The following is a 17,562-nucleotide window of genomic DNA, read 5'->3' as shown; positions in this document are numbered from 1 at the left end:
GACTTTAGTTTAAAATCTAATTTGTCTGATAAAAGAATTGCTACCCCAGCTTTCTTTTGAGGTCCGCTGGCATGGAAGATGGATCTCCATCCCTTCACTTTCAGTCTGGATGTATCTTTAGGTTCAGAATGAGTCTCTTGTAGGCAGCATATGGATGGGTCCTGTCTTTTTATCCAATCTGCAACCCTGTGCCGTTTTATGGGAGCATTTAGGCCATTCACGTTGAGAGTGATTATTGAAAGATATGAATTAATTGTCATCATGTTGCCTGTGAAGACATTGTTTTTATAGATTGTCCCTGTAAATTTGTTGTATATCACTCTTGGGGGCTTTCTCCTTTTATAGAACCCCCCCCTTAATATTTCTTGCAGGGCCAGCTTAGTGGTCACATATTCTTTCAGTTTCTGCCGGTTGTGGAAGCTCTGCATCTCTCCATCCATTCTAAATGAAAGCCTTGCCGGATAAAGTATTCTTGGCTGCATGTTCTTCTCATTTAGTACCCTGAATACGTCTTGCCAGGCCTTTCTGGCTTGCCAGGTCTCTGTGGATAGGTCTGACGTTAATCTGATGTTCCTCCCTCTGTACGTAAGGAATCTCTTCCCCCTAACTGCCCTTAAGATGGTTTCCTTGGTTTTAAGATTTGCAAGTTTTACTATTACATGCCGGGGTGTTGGCCTGTTTTCCTTGATCTTGGGAGGGGTCCTCTCTGCCTCTAGGACATGAATGTTTATTTCATTTCCCCAGGTTAGGGAAGTTCTCAGCTACAGTTTGCTCAAATACATCTTCTAGTCCTCTCTCTCTCTCCACTCCCTCTGGGATTCCAATTATTCTGACATTGGAATGCTTCATGGTGTCACTTATTTCTCTGATTCTATTTTCATGGATTCTGAGTTGTTTTTCCCTGGCCTCCTCTTTTCCCTTTTTATCTATTATATTGTCTTCCAGGTCACTTATTCTCTCTTCTGCCTCAGTTACCCTAGCTGTTAGATTATCTAGATTGTATTGGATCTCATTGATAGCATTTTTAAGTTCTGCCAATTCAGCTTTCATTTCTGCCCTTAGAGACTCTATGTTGCCATTAACTGATTTCTCCATTCTAGCCATTGTCTTCACAATTGCTAGCCTGAATTCCATCTCCGACATCTTGGTTATATCTGCATCCATTTGTAAATCTGCAGCGTAAGTCATAATCTCTGAGTCTTTTCTATTTTGGGGGCTCCTCCTCCTAGTCATTCTGTTGATGGGTGTTTGAGGGAATGTATAGAGTCCAAATTATTGACCAGAACCCAAGCAAGATGCACCTGTTTTCTTGGGACCTTAGGGTTGCTGGCCTCTTGTTTTCCCAGCTTGTCTTCTACGGGAGGGGCCTGCCGTGTTGTTACTCAGGCAACCCTGTTTGGGTGGAGTTGCCCTGCCCCCCTGTGGTGGGGGATGGGCTCAGTGGGAATCAGTTTTTGGGGCTTTTGTACTCTGGCGGCTTTCCCTGGTGGCTTTCCGCGTCTCTTCCGCGAGTCAGAGCAGAAGAGACTGTTTCCAACCCTCTGCCTCAGAGCAGAGAGACCACAGTCTGTGCTTCAGTGAGCTCTCCAGGCCACATCATCTCCGTTTCTGTCCGTGCTGGTATAAACTGCAGCGTCCTGGGTTGTGCGCCCCTCTGCAGCGCCCCCAGTCCTGCCTCCAGGTCGGGTCACGTCTCTGCCCTTTGTGCTTCTAAAACCGCCAGCCGCCCCCAGTTCGCCCACATGACCCCGCTTCTCTGGGGGCTGCCCTAAAGTCCTTTCCCAGCCGCTCCGGGTCTGTGAGTCTGTGCCCTGTCCCCAGCGCACAAGGCTGTCGCTCACCGGCGGTGTAGGATCCCCACGGCCAGGCACCCTCCCGCTGCCGTTTATCCTCCGATATCTGCCCGTGGAATCAGGGCTCCCTGCTTCGTACCTCAAAACCAACCACCTGCGATATTCTGTTTGTAGAGATCCAGATCTTCTTACATCTCAGGCTGGTATCGTGGGTGCTCAGAGTGGTCTGGCAGATATCCAGCTCAATTCCGGGGACCAGCTGAAATAGGGTCCCCTACTCCTCTGCCATCTTTCCTCTAGTTACTTCTTTATAGATACACTTATACACACATAAGGTATCTCTGGGCGAATATACAGGACACTGAAAGCACTCACTGCTCAGGGAGAACTGGGTGACTGGGAGGAAAATGCTGCCCTCTGCACATACCCTTGTGAACCTTTTGAAGCCTGGACCATGTGAATGTAGCACATCTATTCAAAATATTTAGAAAAATGAAGTTACTGATAATCTTCCCAACTATGTGTGAATATTTATTTGACAAACAGAATAGAGAAACTATTGTAAATATCATCTGTCTGGGAATATTTAGTTTATTTGCACATACCTGGCATTCTGTTTCATTAGCTATTGTTGTCTTCAAGTCATCTTGTTTACTTATGATCTTCTGTAGCTAAAAAAATAGCAAACATGAATTCAGCTGTGTGACTACTGGACTGTTCAAAATAGCCTAAGAAACAGATGCTAAGTTTTCATTATAAAATATATATTAATTGTTAAATATTAACTTAAATTCTTTCTGCATTATAGCTAATATTGTTACTTATTTTTTCTTAAATCATGTAAGAATCATAGGAGTACTTACATTATTACAATTTGAATCATTTTTTTCTCCTAAGAAAGCTAGTTTACTTAATACACACATATTCCAAAGACATTACTCTACAAAAACTTCATGATTACCCTCATTCTTCAAGAGAATTTTGATTCATAATTAATTTTTTGTATCATCAATAGTTTATGGCCACATTTTCAAGTATATAGCTTTTTTTTTTTAAGGGGGGGTTAGAGAAAGAGGGAGAGAATCTTTTTTTTTTTTTTTTTTTAGAGATAGAAAGAGAGACAGTCTTTACGCAGGCTCTACACCCAGAGTGGAGCCTGACTTGGGGCTTGATCTCATAACTCTGAGATCTGACCTGAGTGGAAATCAAGAGTTGGTTGCTTAACCGATTGAGTCACCCAGGTGCCCCTCAAGTATATAGCTGTTCAAAAGCTACTTATACCATATAAAAATGGTCTTCTTCCCCTTACGCATTTATAAAGCATCACAATAATTTTTTTAAAAGCTTTTATTTTATTTATTTATTTGAGAGAGTGAGAGAGCACGAGAGAGCAGGAGCAGGGTGAGGCGCAGGGGGAGAGGCAGAGAATCCCAAGCAGACTCTGAGCTGAGCCCGGAGCCCCAATCGGGGCTTGATCTCACAACCCTGAGATCCTGACCTGAGCTGAAACCAAGAGTTGGATACTTAACCAACTGAGTCATCCAGGTGCCACAAGCATCAAAATAATTTAAAAACCTACATTTCTGCCAATTATAAAATTGTCAATAGTGCTCTGAGACTGAATACTTTTAAAAACCTACCTTTCAGGGTCATTTGTACCAATCCTCATATGGAAAGCAAATTAAAAAAAAAGTTTTTAAAAAATTAAATGTAGACAAAATCTGAAACTTTGGATTCAAATGAATTAGGAGACAAACCTTCACTCATTTTTTTCTAGGCTACTTCTTTATTAATAGTTTGAAAATTGCTCCAACTAAATTCCAAATTAATTATCTCAAGTTTGGCTGCCCCTATTATGTTTGTTTTAGGCAATGGTTTACCTCTAGTTCTCTTAGGCCCTCAAACTTTTCCACATCTCCCCCACAATTATTTTAAGGAAAAAGTGTTGAAAAGTTTTATATTTGTTTTATCCTTATTTTTTAAGTTGACAATCAAATATATAATGCCAAGTTCAATACCTTTCTCCCCTTGCTTACTGTGTCTCCTTTAAAAATTTCTATGATGGAAAATTTCAAACACAGCAAAGTGAAGAGACTCTGTAATAAACCACATAATCTTCAGCTTCAAGTTATCAGTATTCTGCCATTCTTGGTTTATTTATCCTTCTACCCATTCCCAGTTCCTTCTCAATTGTTATTATTTATAGCTCTTGAGGAAAAATTTATATACACTAAATGTACAAATCATAGCCATACAATTTTGACAAATGGACATACTTGAGTAACCCATCCTCCTATCCTGGAATAGAACATTTCTATTTCCTCAGAAGTTCTTTTTGTCCCTTCCCAGTCAATCCTTTCTCTCTGCATCCTCACAAAGAGAATAACAGAGTTCTAGTTTCCTTTCCCCATTAAATGAGTTTCACTTAGTTTAAAAATTCAAATAAATTATATCAAATGGTATGTATTCTTTTGTGCTATCATCCACTCTGCATAATGATTCTGAGATTCATTCATGTTTGCATATAAGTAGTCTGTTCTTATTTATTGTTGAGCTGTATTGCACTGTATAAATATATCACTATTTATCCATTCACTTGTTGACAGATGTTTGCACTGTCTCTAGTTTTTGACTACTGTTGAATCAAGCTACCATAAATTTTCTTTTTTTTTTCAGCTTTACTGAGGTATACTTAATATACAAAAAATTGCACACATTAATGTATACTTTTTTTTTTTAATGTATACATTTTGATGAGTTTGGACACATGCATATATCTGAGATACATTAAGGTAATAAACATATCCATCACCTCCAAAAGATTTGTGTGTTTTCTTTTTCCTTTGGTGTAAGAACACTTAGCATGTGATGTACCTTCTTAAGTTTTTAAGTGTACAACACTGTACTCTTAACTACATGTACTACGTTGTACAGCAGATCTCTGCCATAAGCTTTCTTATATAATTCTCTTGTTTTTTTGTGGACATATTTTAATTTCTCCCAGATGAATTCCTAGGAAGGGAACAATTAAGTTCTTCTTAATTTTAAATTATTAAGTTGTTGAGTTCTTTATATATTCTGGATATAAGTCCTTTGTCAGATACCTGCTTGGAAAATATTTTCTCCCATCCTATAGTTTGCCTATTCATTTTTTTTTTTTTTTTAAGATCTTATTTATTTATTTGACAGAGAGAGACACAGCAAGAGAGGGAACACAGGCAGGGGGAGTTGGAGAGGGAGAAGCAGGTTTCCTGCTGAGCAGGGAGCCCGATGCAGGGCTCGATCCCAGGACCCTGGGGCCATGACCTTTGCCGAAGGCAGAAACTTAACGACTGAGCCACCCAGGCGCTCTTTGCATATTCATTTTAACGGGTCTCTGAATGAATAAAAGTTTTTGATTTGGATGAAGACTAACTTAATTTTTTTCTTTTGTGGTTATTGCTTAGTGCCTTAAGAAACTCTGAATAACCTAGATCCTGAATATATTCTCTTATGTTTTCTCCCAGAAGCTTAATGGTTTTAATTTTTATGTTTAGACCTATAATCCATCTCAAATACATTTTTATACAGACACACCTTGCTTTATTGCACTTTGCAGATACTGCATTTTTTAAAATTGAAGATTTGTGTCAATCCTGTACTGAGCAAGGCTCTTGGAATAATTTTCCCAGCAGCATTTGTTCACTTTGTGTTTCTGTGTCACATTTTGGTAATTCTTGTAATATTTCAAGCTTTTTCATTATTTTTATATTTGAACTGCTGCAATCTCATGATAAAATTTTAATGGATTAAGAATTACTTCTTATGAATGAGCACAGAAAGTGGTTTCTTGAAATGGAATCCACTCCTGGAGAAGATTGTTGAAATGACAACAAAGGATTTAGAATATTACATAAACTTAACTGATAAAGTAGTCAGCAGGGTTTGAGAGGACTGACTCCAATTTTGAAAGAAGTTCTACTGTGGGTAAAATGCTATCAAACAGCATCATATGCTAGAGAGAAATCATTTGTGAAAGGAAGATTCAATCAATGAGGCAAACTCCACTGTCTTAATAAATTGCCACAATCATCCCAACTTCCAGCAACTACCACCCTGATCAATCAGCAACCATAAACATTGATACATGACCCTAAAAAAGATTACCACTCACTGAAAGCTCAGGTGATGGTTAGCATTTTTTAGCAATAAAGTATTTTTTAATTAAAGTATGTGCACTGGTTTTTCAGACATAATGATACTGCACACTTAACAGACTATGGTATAGTATAAACATAACTTTTATATGCACCAGGAAACCAAAAAATTCATTTGACTCGTTTTATTGTGGTGGTCTGGAACTAAACCTGTGGTAACTCCAAGTTATGCCTATATATGCTTTGAGGCAGGGGTTATAACTAATTTTTTTTTCATATACACATCCAATTGTTCTAGTGTCATTTACTGAAAATTAAGCAACCGTGTATGGATTCTTTATTATCTTCCACTGATCTATTTACCCATCCTTAGATCAATATCACAGCGTCACCATCACTGTAGCTTTGTGCTAAGTCTTAAAGTCGGGTAGTGTGAGTTACCCAGATTAGCTCTTTCTCTCAAGATTGATTTGAGTGTTCTAGGTCCCCTGTTTTTACATATACACTTTAAAATCAGCTTGTTAATTTCTACAGAAAAAGCCTGCTGGGATTTTGCTTGGGAAGTTAAATCTTTAGACCAATTTGGGAAGAAATGACATCTTAACACTACTGAATCTTTTAACCATTAACATGGTATATTCCTCCATTTATTTAAGTTTCTTGAATTTTTATTGGCAATGTCTGAAGTTTCTGGTGAATGCTTCTGTTAAATTTATTTCTACTTACTTTATGTTATTTGATACCATTTAGAGGAGAACTGATTTTATTTTTTAATTTTTAAAATTTTATTATGTTATGTTAGTCACCATACAATACACCATTGGTTTTTGATGTAGTGATCCACGATGGAGAACTGATTTTAATTTCATTTTCCAACTATTTGCTACTAGTATGTGGAAATACAATTGATTTCTCCATATTGACATTCTACATTGAGAACTTCCTAAATTCACTTTTGGTTCTAGCAGCTTTACTTTTCTTGTTGATATCTGTGAATAAAGTCAGATTTACTTCTTCCCTTCCAATCTTTTTATTCCCCCCCCCGTTGTACCGCTATTAGAATCTTCAGTAAAATGTTGAACAGAAGAGATAAGAAAATATAGCCTTGCCTTGTTTCTGATCAGAAAGGGACAGCATTCTGTATTTGATCTGTAGCATGATGCCATCTTTAAATTTTTTATAAATGCCCTTTATCAGATTGAAAAAGTTCTCTTCAATTTCTACTTCGCTCAGTTTTATTATGAAAGTGCTTATTTTCTTAAATACTTTGTAAGCATGTAATGATAGGATCATGTTGAGCTCTCCTTTATTCTGTTAGTATGATGGATTGCACTGATTGATTTTCAATCTTTAAACAAATTTTGTATTCTTTGCATAAATCTCACTTGATTTTGGTGCATTATTTTATATAGTATATAATGTGTTTTGTTCTGATTAGGTATTTTGTGTCTTTGTTCATGATGAAAGTTGCTCTATAATTTACTTTTCTTGTTAGACCTTTGCCAAGTTTTAGTTATCAGGGATATAAGAGGGAACTGTTCCTTTTTCTTGTATTTTCTGAAAGAGTCTGAAAATTTGGCATTTCTTCTTCCTTAAATACTTGATAGATTTCACCAGTAAAACCATCTGGGCCTGGACATTTCTTTGTGGGAAAGTTTTTGATAACAAATTCAATGCCTTTGTTAAAGGGCTATTCAGATTTCTATCTCTTGTTAGTTTTGGTAAGTTTTTTTTTTAAAGGCATTTGTCCAGTTCATCTGAGTTATCAAATTTACAGTCACATATGAATAAGCTGTTCACAATATTCCATTTCAATCCTTCTGATATTTGCAGAATCTGTGGTGATACTTCTTTTTCATTTTTAACACTGGTAATTTGGACCCTCTTAAAGTACTAAAATTAGATCCAGTACTGAAAATTCTTCAAAATTTATCATACAGATAACAATTTAAAAATACAAATAGATGCTATCCATAGTGATTGTAAGTTTTTGTACAAAATTTTAAAAATTATATCTTTTATTATGACATTTAATATAGTTGTTACAATCTTCACAGTCATTGAATAATTACAAATAAAACGAAGCAAATAAGATTAGTTCATTGACATGAGAATTTTTTAGGAGGCTTTTTACAACATTGGCTTATTCCAATATGGTGTGGAATTTAGAAGAACAACGTTCTGTCCTAAAGTTCTATCCAAGTGGGTATGGTATGAGATAAAGCTTGCCATGTTAAGAAATACCGAATGTTGGCAAGGATGCAGAGAAAAAGGAACTCTTGTGCGCTGTTGGTAGGGATGTAAACTGGTACATCCACTGTGTAAAATGGTATGGAGGTACCTCAAAAAATTAAAGATAGAAATAACACATAATCCAATAATTCCACCACTGGGTATTCAAAGAAAACAAAAACACTAATATGAAAAGACATATGGACCCCTATGTTTATTGCATTATTTACAATAGCCAAGACACAGAAGCGACCTAAGTGTCCATCCATAGATGAATTGATAAAGATATGGAATATTACATAGCCACAAAAAAGGTGAGATCTTGCCATTTGTGATGACCTACAGGATATTAGGCTAAGTGAAATAAGTCAGAGAAAGACAAATATCATATGATTTTAATTGTATGTGGAACCCAGAAAACAAATGAATAAACAAACAAACAAAAAGCAGAATCAGTCCTATACACAGAACAAATCAATGGTTGTCAGAGGAGAGGTCAGTGGAGTGGGCAAAATGGGTGAAGGCGAGTGAGAGATACAGGCTTCCAGTTACGGAATGAGTAAGTCACAAAAATAAAAGCATAGGGAATATAGTTAATGGTACCATAATAGCATTGCAGGGTGACAGATGGTAACTATACTTAGAGTGAGCACAGTGTAACACAGAGCTGTCGAAGCACTATGTTGTACACCTAAAACTAATGTTAACATTGTGTGTCAACTATACTCTATTTTTAAGTAATAAGAATAAAAAAAACCTTGTCATCTTAGAGTCTTACCTAAAACATTTTGGTCTGTACTCAGGGAGAGGGTTATAGCAGGTTTTAATGTACTTTGAAGATTATAGCACTGTACATTTAGTTCTATAGTAAAAGCTCCGTTTGAAAGAGCATAAACATTTTATACTAGCACAGCTGACCCTTGAAAAACACAGGGGTTGGGGTGCTGAACCTGTGCAGCCGAAAATCCATGTGTAACTTTTGAGTCCCCTAAAACTTAATGACTAATAGCCTATTGCTGACTGAAAGCATTACTGATAACATAAGCATATTTTGTATGTGGAGTGTGTTATATACTGTACTCTTAAATTAAAGTAAGCTAGAGAAGAGAAAATGTTATTAAGAAAATCATAAGGAAGAGGAAATACATTTACAGTACTGTACTATAAAAATATCTGCATCTAACTGGACCTGTGCAGCTCAAAACCATGTTGTTCAAGGGTCAACTGTATTCTCTTATGCCAAAAGGACTCTCTGGTTTTAAGAGTTTCTAAAATGGCTGTACATGATACTGATTCATGATAGCAATATAATAAGTGCCTATCATGTAATGAAAGTGTTGTTCTAAGTGTTGGGAATATAGCAGTTAAGGACAGATAATATCCTTGCTGTCATGAAACTTACATTCTAATGGTCTAGAGATAACAAACAGTGAACAAATAAGAGAATTTCAAATATGACTAGTATTTCAAAGTATGACAATACTAAGATAAAATAAAAGTAGGGTAACAGGATTCTGAGACTGCTGGGTATGGATTACTGCTAGATAGGTTTATTCTGTGTGGTTCTTTGTGAGAACAGGACATTTGGGCTGAGATCTGAATGGTAAAAGCTACAGAAGGAATGGGGAAAGGACATTCCAGGCAGAGGGAAGAAAAAGTTTGTGGAAGAAATAGGGATGTTTTGAGAGAAACAGAAAGAAGGTAAAGTGGTCATAATATATAAGTGGTAAAAGAAGAAGGAGGACACATTCACCAAATACAAATTCTATGATTAAAAAAGTACTGCCAAGTTGACTATTTAAATTTATATCGATCCATATTTCCAATTACAGGCTGAAAATGAAGAAATGTTTGTAGGATTGATTTAACTTATTTTTGCTTTCAGAATCATGTTAGTTTAAATTCTGAAACAAGAACATTATCCCCAAATCAAGAAAAATAAATCTACTGAAGGCTTTTATATTTACTTAATAATAACACTAGCATGTATATTTGGCATGATAAAATTATACCACTACTATATTAAGAGCACAATCCTTTCTGCCAGTATGAAATCAGTGTGAAATAAAAGGACCACCTAAGGAGAAATTCACACTAGTAAAAAGACATGTCATTAAGGTATTGTTCAAAGAAATTGCACTAAAACCCTGGCACTTAGCCCAAATAACCAGATGTGCCATCTATCAAGGTAAAGATTAAATGTATTAACTATTGCTGGCTTTGATCACCGCTATATTGTTTGTTATTATCTGACAGAAAATAGCTTATACAGATAGTTGCTATTTTACTTGTTCTTGGGATAGAGAAGTAAGCAATTACTTCAATAGTTTCTAGATCTGGATATTAATAAAACATGAATGTACTGCATAACACAAAAGAAACCAACAGAGGCAATTTATATTTTAGGACATTTCCAAAAGAATTTATATTAACATATTTCATCATTACTTTTGTATTTGCTGTTCAAATCACTTTGCTATACCTATGTTTTGGGTATTAAAGTAATTTTCATTACCTATTCTCATGCATTCGCACTTATGGTAGGAAAAGCAATAAATAAAATTTACTGGAGAAACATTCAGATAATCTACAAAACAAAACAAAACAAAACAAAAAACCCATGGCCTTTAAGTATGTCCTTCTTCTTCTTTTTTTTAAAGATTTTATTTATTTATTTGACAGAGAGAGACACAGCGAGAGAGGGAACACAAGCAGGGGGAGTGGGAGAGGGAGAAGCAGGCTTCCCGCTGAGCAGGGAGCCCGATGCGGGGCTCGATCCCCGGACCCTGGGATCATGACCTGAGGTGAAGGCAGACGCTTAACGACTGAGCCATCCAGGTGCCCCTAAATATGTTCTTCTAATCTGAGAAGAACTGCTAGGTTTGTTCAATAAAATTTCAAATATAAGATGTTACATACTTAGGTTTCCTAATATAATGACCATGGAAATGAAATAATTATTCAAGTAATTAATGTAAATGAGCTTTTACTCTATGCTGTAATTTTTAAAGTTGAGGTCACATATGATCTTACTCATATGTAGAATTTAAGAAACAAAAGAAATGAGCAAAAGGAAAAAAAAAAGAGAGAGACAAACCAAGAAACAATCTCTTAACACATGATGGTTACCAGAGGGGAGGTGGGTGGGGGCTTGGGGGAAACAGGAGATGGGGATTAAAAAGTACACTTCTCATGATGGAAAAAAAAAATTGAGGTATAATTGACATATGACATATTAATTTCAGGTATACAACATAATGATCTGATATTTATATATGTTATGAAATGATCACCACAACAAATCTAGTTTTCCCCTGTCACCATACTGTTACATAATATGCAAATACAATGCTATTGACTATAGTCACCACGCTATATATCATATACCCATGACTTACTTATCTCATGCCTGAAAGTTTGTACCTCTTGATCTCTTTCTCCCATTTTACTCATCTCCCCTAACCACTCTCCTCTGGCAACCACCAATCTGTTCTCTACATCTAGGAGTTTTGTTTTGTTTGTTCATGTGTTTTGTTTTTTTTAGATTCCATGTATAAGTAAAATCATATGTTATTTGTCTTTCTCTGACTGACTTATTTCACTAAGCATAAGCATATCCTAAAGGTCCATCCATGTTGACACAAATGGCAAATTGCCTTTATCATGGCTGAGTAAAATTGCATCACATATACATACAACTTCTTTATCCATTCATCCACTGATGAACATTTTAGTTGTTTCCATATCTTGGCTATAGTGAATGATGCTGAGACAAACAGAGGGGTACAGGTATCTTTTTGAATTAGTGTTTTCATTTTCTTGGGATACTCAGAAGTAGAACTGCTGGATCATATGATAGTTCTATTTTTAGTTTTTTGAAGATCCTCCATACTGTTTTCCATAGTGGCTGTACCAATTTACATTCCCATCAACAGTGCACAAGAGCTCCCTTTCTCTATATCCTTGCCAACACTTGTTATTTCTTATCTTCCTGATAATAGCCACTCTGACAGGTGTGAGGTGGTAACTCCTTGTGGTTTAGATTTGTGTTTTTCTGATAATTAGTGATGTTGAGCATCTTATCATGTGTCTGTTGTTCATCTGTATGTCTTATTTGGAAAAAAGCTTATTCAGATCCTCTGCTCATTTTCTAAAACAGATTGTTTGCTTTTGTTGTGTGTTGAATTGAATGAGTTCTTTACATGTTTTGGATATTAACCTCTTACCAGGTAAATGATTTGCAAATATTTTCTCCCAGTCGATAGACTGTCTTTTCATTGTGTTGGTTTCCTTTCCATGCAGAAACTTTGTAGTTTGATGCAATCCATTTATGCCTTGTTGCCAATGTCTTTGTGATAAGATCCAAAAAAATATTGCTAAGAGCAATGTCAAGGATCTAACTGCCTATGTTTTCTTCTAGAAGTTTTATAAGTTTTGGTCTTATATTCAAGTCTTTAATCCATTTTGAGTCAATTTTGTGTGTGGTGAAAGAGAGTGGTATAGTTTCATTCTTTTGCATATAGCTGTCCAGTCTTCCCTGTACCATTTACTGAAGAGACTGTCCTTTCCCAATTGTATATTCTTGCCTCCTTTGTCATCATTTAATTGACCATATATGCATGGCTTTATATCTGGGATCTTTATACTCTCTCATCGGTCTTTGTGTCTGCTTTTACGCCAATATTATACTGTAGATTTGTAATGGTTTGAAATCAGGCAGCGTGATGCTTCTAGCTTTTTCTTTTTTCAAGATTGCTTTGGCTTTTAGGAATCTTCTGTGGCTCCAAACAAATTTTAGGACAGTTCTATTTCTGTGAAAAATGTCACTGGAATTTTGGTAGGGACTGCATTCAATTTATAGATTGCTTTGGGTAATATGGACATTTTAACAATATTAATTCTTCCAATTCATGAGCATGGAATGTTTTTCCATTTATTTGTGTCTTCTTCAATTCCTTTCATTAATGTATTGTAGTTTTCAATTACAGTTCTTTCACCTCCTTGGTTAAATGTATTTCCAGGTATTTTATTCTTTTTGATGCAATTTTAAATAGAATTGTTTTCTTAATTTTTCTGATAGTTCATTGTTAGTATATAAAAACACCAACAGATTCCTGTGCATTGATTTTTTTATTCTCAACTTTACTGAATTTGTTTGTTAGTTCTGACAGCTTTTTGGTGGAGTCTTTAGGGTTTTTCTATACATAAAATAGTGTTGTTCACAAATTGTGGCAGTTTTGCTTCTTCCTTTCTAATTTGGATGCCTTTTATTTCTTTTTTCTTGCCTAACTGCTCCAGCTAGGACTTCCAGTACTATGTTGAATAAAAATAGTAATCATGGGCATCCTTACCTTATTCCTGATCTTAGTGGAAAACCTTTCAGCTTCTTACCATTAAGCATGATATTGGCTGTGGGTTTGTAATATATGGCCTTTATTATGTTGAGGAAGGGTCTCTCTATACACACTTTGTAAAGACTTTTTATCCTAAATTTATGTTTTTTGTTAAATGTTTTTTCTGCATCTGTCGAGAGGATTGTATGATTTTTATCCTTCATTTCGTTGATGTGGTGTACTATGCTGACTGATTTACAGATGCTGAAACATCCCTGCATCCCTGGAATAAATCCCATTTCAACATGGTATATGTTCTTTTTAATGTATTATTGAACACAGTTTGATAATATTTTGTTGAGGATTTTTGCATCTATGTTCATCGGAGATATTGGCCTATAATTTTTTTTTTTTTTTTTTGCGGTGTCCTTGTTTGGTTTTAGTATGAGAATAATGTTGGTCTTGTAAAATAAGTTTGGAAGCATTCCCTCTTCTTCAATTTTTTAAGAGTTTCAGAAGTACAGGTATTAAATGTTCCTTGAGTGTTTGGTAGAACTCACCAGTAAAGCCATCTGGTCCTGGACGTTTGTTTGTTGGAAAGTTTCTGATAACTAATTCAATCTCTGTACTGGTAATTCATCTATTCAGATTTTCTATTTCTTCATCAAGGTAGTATGTTTCTAGGAACTTCTCCATTTATTCTAGTTGTCCAGTTTCATGGAGTATAATTCTTCATAGAAGTCTCTTATGATCCTTTCTATTTCTGTGGTATCAGATGTAACTTCCCTTCTTTCATTTCTGATTTTATTTATTTGAGGATTCTTTTTTTTCTTGATGAGGCTATCCAAAGGCTTGTCAATTCTGTAGTTCTCTTCAAAGAACCAGCTCTTAGTTTTATTGATTTCACCTCCTGTCTTTTTAGTCTCTATTTCATTTCTGCTCTGATTTTAATTATTTTTTTCCTTCAAATTTTGGGTTTCATTTGTTTTTTCTAGACCTTTTAGGTGCAAAGTTAGATTGAGATTTTTCTTGTTTCTTACGAGAGGCCTGTATTGCTATAAAGTTCCTTCTTAGAACTGCTTTTGCTTTATCCCACAGATTTTGTTATGTTTGTATTTTCATTTTCATTTGTCTCAAGGTATTTTTTTAAAAATTTTTTCCAAGGTATTTTTTAAAATTTCTCCTTTAATTTCTTCATTGACCCATTGGTCGTTCAGTAGCATATTGTTCAATCTCTACACATTTGTGATTTTTCCAGTTTTCTTTGTGATTGATTTCTTCTTTAATACCACAATGTCCTGAAAAGATGCTTGATATAATTTCAATCTTCTTAAATTTGAGAATATCCTGGAGAATGTTCCATGTGCACTTAAGAAGAATGTGTATTCATTCTGCTTCTTTTGGATGGACTATCTGTATATATCCATTAAGCCCATCTGGTCTAATTTTTGTTTAAGGCTGACGTTTACTTATTGACCTTCTGTCTGGATGAGCTCTCCACTGATGTAAGTGGGGTATTAAAGTCCTCTACTATTACTGCACTGCTGTCATTTTCACCCCGTTAATATTTGCTTTATATATTTAGGTGCTTCTATGTTCAGTGTACAAATGTTTTATCTTCTTGCTGGACTGAACCCTTTATCATTATGTAATGCCCATCTTTGTCTTTTATCACAGTTCGTTTTAAAGTCTAGTCTATTTTGTCTGATGTAAGTAAAACTACCTAGCTTTCTTCTGGTTTCCATTTGTATGAAATATCTTTTTCCATCTCTTCACTTTTCAGTCTGTTTTAGATCTGAAATGAGTCTCTTATAGGCAATATATAGATGGGTCTTTTTTTTAATAACTCAGTCCATTTATGTTTAAAGTAATTATAGATAGGTACTTACGTACTGCCATTTTGTTGATTGTTTTTTGGCTGTTTTGTAGTTCTTCTTTTGTTTCTTTCTTCTTCTCTTGCTCTCTTCCCTTGTGGTCTTATGCCCTTTTTTTGTGTTATGTTTAGATTCCATTCTCATTGTCTTAATCTACCACAGATTTTTGCTTTGTGGTTACCAAGAGGCTTACACATATCAACCTTTATATATATTTTATATATATATAAATTTTATACTGCTATCAACATATTTTATATTGATTATCAAGTTAAGACTGAATTCTAAAAATTTACATTTTTACTACCCTCCCCTTGCAGTTTACATTTTTGATGTCACATTACACATCATTTTATTTTGTATATCCATTAACTAATTGTAGTTATAGTTATTTAGTTATTTTTTTTACTAATTTTTTCTTTTAACCTTCATGCCAGCATTTTAAGTGATTAGTCTATTGTCTTTGTTATATATTTACATTTACCACTGAAATTTTTACTTTTATGTTTTCTTCTTACTAATTAGTTCCCTTTCTTTTCAGATTAAAGAAATCCCTTAAAATTTCTTGTAAGGCCAGTTTAGTGGTAGTGAACTCCTTTAGTTTTTGCTTGTTTTGAAAATTCTTTATCTTTCCGGGACACCTTGGTGGCTCAGTTGGTTAAGCAGCTGCCTTCGGCTCAGGTCATGATCCCAGGGTCCTGGGATCGAGTTCCGCATCAGGCTCCCCACTCAGCAGGGAGGCTTCTTCTCCTTCTGCCTGCCACTCCTCCTGCTTGTGCTCTCTCTCTGACAAATAAATAAAATCTTAAAAAAAAAAAGAAAATTCTTTATCTTTCCTTCAATTCTGAATGATAACTTCACTGAGTAAAGTATGCTTGGTTGAAAGTTTTTTGCTTTTGGCACTTTGAATATCACGTCATTCCCTTCTGGCCTGTAAAGTTTCTGCTTAAAAATCTGCTGACAGTCCTATGGGGTTTCCCTTGTACATACAAGCTGTTTTTCTCTTGGTGCTTTATGATTCTCCCTGTCTTCAAATTTTGACATTTCAACAATAATCTGTCTTGTGGATACCTTTGGGTTCATCTTATTTAGAACTCTTTGTGCTTCCTGGAACTGGATGTTTGTTTCCTTCCCCAGGTTACTGAAGTTTTAAGCCATTATTTTTTCAAATAAATTTTATGTTCCCTTGATCTTGCACTTCTCTTTGGGACTCCTAAATGCGAATGTTGGTTCTGTTGTCCCATAGGTCCCTTAAACTATCTTTACTTTTTAACATTCTTTTTTCTTCTTTTTGCTGCTTTGTTTGGGTGAGTTCCACTGTCCTGTCTTTCAGGTCACTCATCCTTTCTTCATCTAGTCTGCTTTGAACCCCTCTAGTGTATTCCCCGGTTCAGTTATGGTGCTCTTCAGCTCTGTGACTTCCGTCTAGAACTTTCCTATATCTTCTGTCTCTGTTGAAGTTCACTCTGTACTCATCCATTCTTCTCACAAGATAGGCAAGCATATTTATGACCATTACTTTAACATTTTATCAGGTAAATTACTTATCTCCATTTCGTTAAGGTGTTTTTCTGGGGTTTTATCTTGTTCTTTCATCTGGAACACATTCCTCTGTTTTTTCATTTTGTTTGACTCTGTATTTGTTTCTATGTATGAGGCAAAACAGCTGTATCTCCACCTTGATGGAGTGGTCATAGGAAGACAGGGAATGTGTTTCAATTGCTGTTTATGCAGTGCCCTGGGGGTGGTAGCCTGCCAAGAATTGTCCCTTCAATTGTTTCAGTCATGTGGGGCCTAGAAATGCAATGCTCCCTGGCCACCAGAGCCAGGCATTTAACGGGCATCCCTTGTGTGGACTGCACATACCTGTCAATTTGGCATGGTAGGACAAGCCCACTGCTGGGTTTAGAAGGGCTAGGCCATGGGAGAGTGCATGGGTGGGGCAAACAGCAGTAGCAAGGTGAAATGGGACTGAAAAAATGGTGCTTGTGAGCACCTCCATTATTGAGAGAGTTCTAGCAGACCCGTGGTCCTCCAGCAGATGCTTTAAGATTAGCCAATGAATTTTCTTTACATATGGCCTAAGCACTTTTTAACCTGATGCTTAAGTACTGAATCCAAGGGTGAGTCTGTGTATGAGTCTATTAAGACTAGAGTCTCAGTTTTCTACAGCTCTTTGGGTCTCCTGGATGTA

At 35.7% G+C, this 17,562-nt stretch overlaps 1 protein-coding gene across 3 annotated transcripts in view; it reads right to left on the bottom strand.

Annotated features, from left to right (window-relative positions):
• The window catches only part of MICU2 (mitochondrial calcium uptake 2), a 166,635-nt gene that overhangs the window by 40,959 nt on the left and 108,114 nt on the right, over positions 1–17,562 (bottom strand). For 2 of the 3 annotated variants that reach the window (XM_078070572.1, XM_078070573.1), the window contains one exon: positions 2,399–2,464. The exons of the other annotated variant lie outside the window; for it this stretch is intronic. In XM_078070572.1, coding sequence (XP_077926698.1) covers positions 2,399–2,464 — 66 coding nt within the window. The remainder of the gene's footprint in view (positions 1–2,398; positions 2,465–17,562) is intronic. 3 annotated transcript variants of the gene reach the window in all.

This window comes from Halichoerus grypus, chromosome 4 (assembly GCF_964656455.1).
Source record: "Halichoerus grypus chromosome 4, mHalGry1.hap1.1, whole genome shotgun sequence".
Taxonomy (NCBI): Eukaryota; Metazoa; Chordata; class Mammalia; order Carnivora; family Phocidae; genus Halichoerus; species Halichoerus grypus.
The sequence above is the reverse complement of the archived record's forward strand: the minus strand, read 5'-3'. Positions and strand labels throughout refer to the sequence as shown.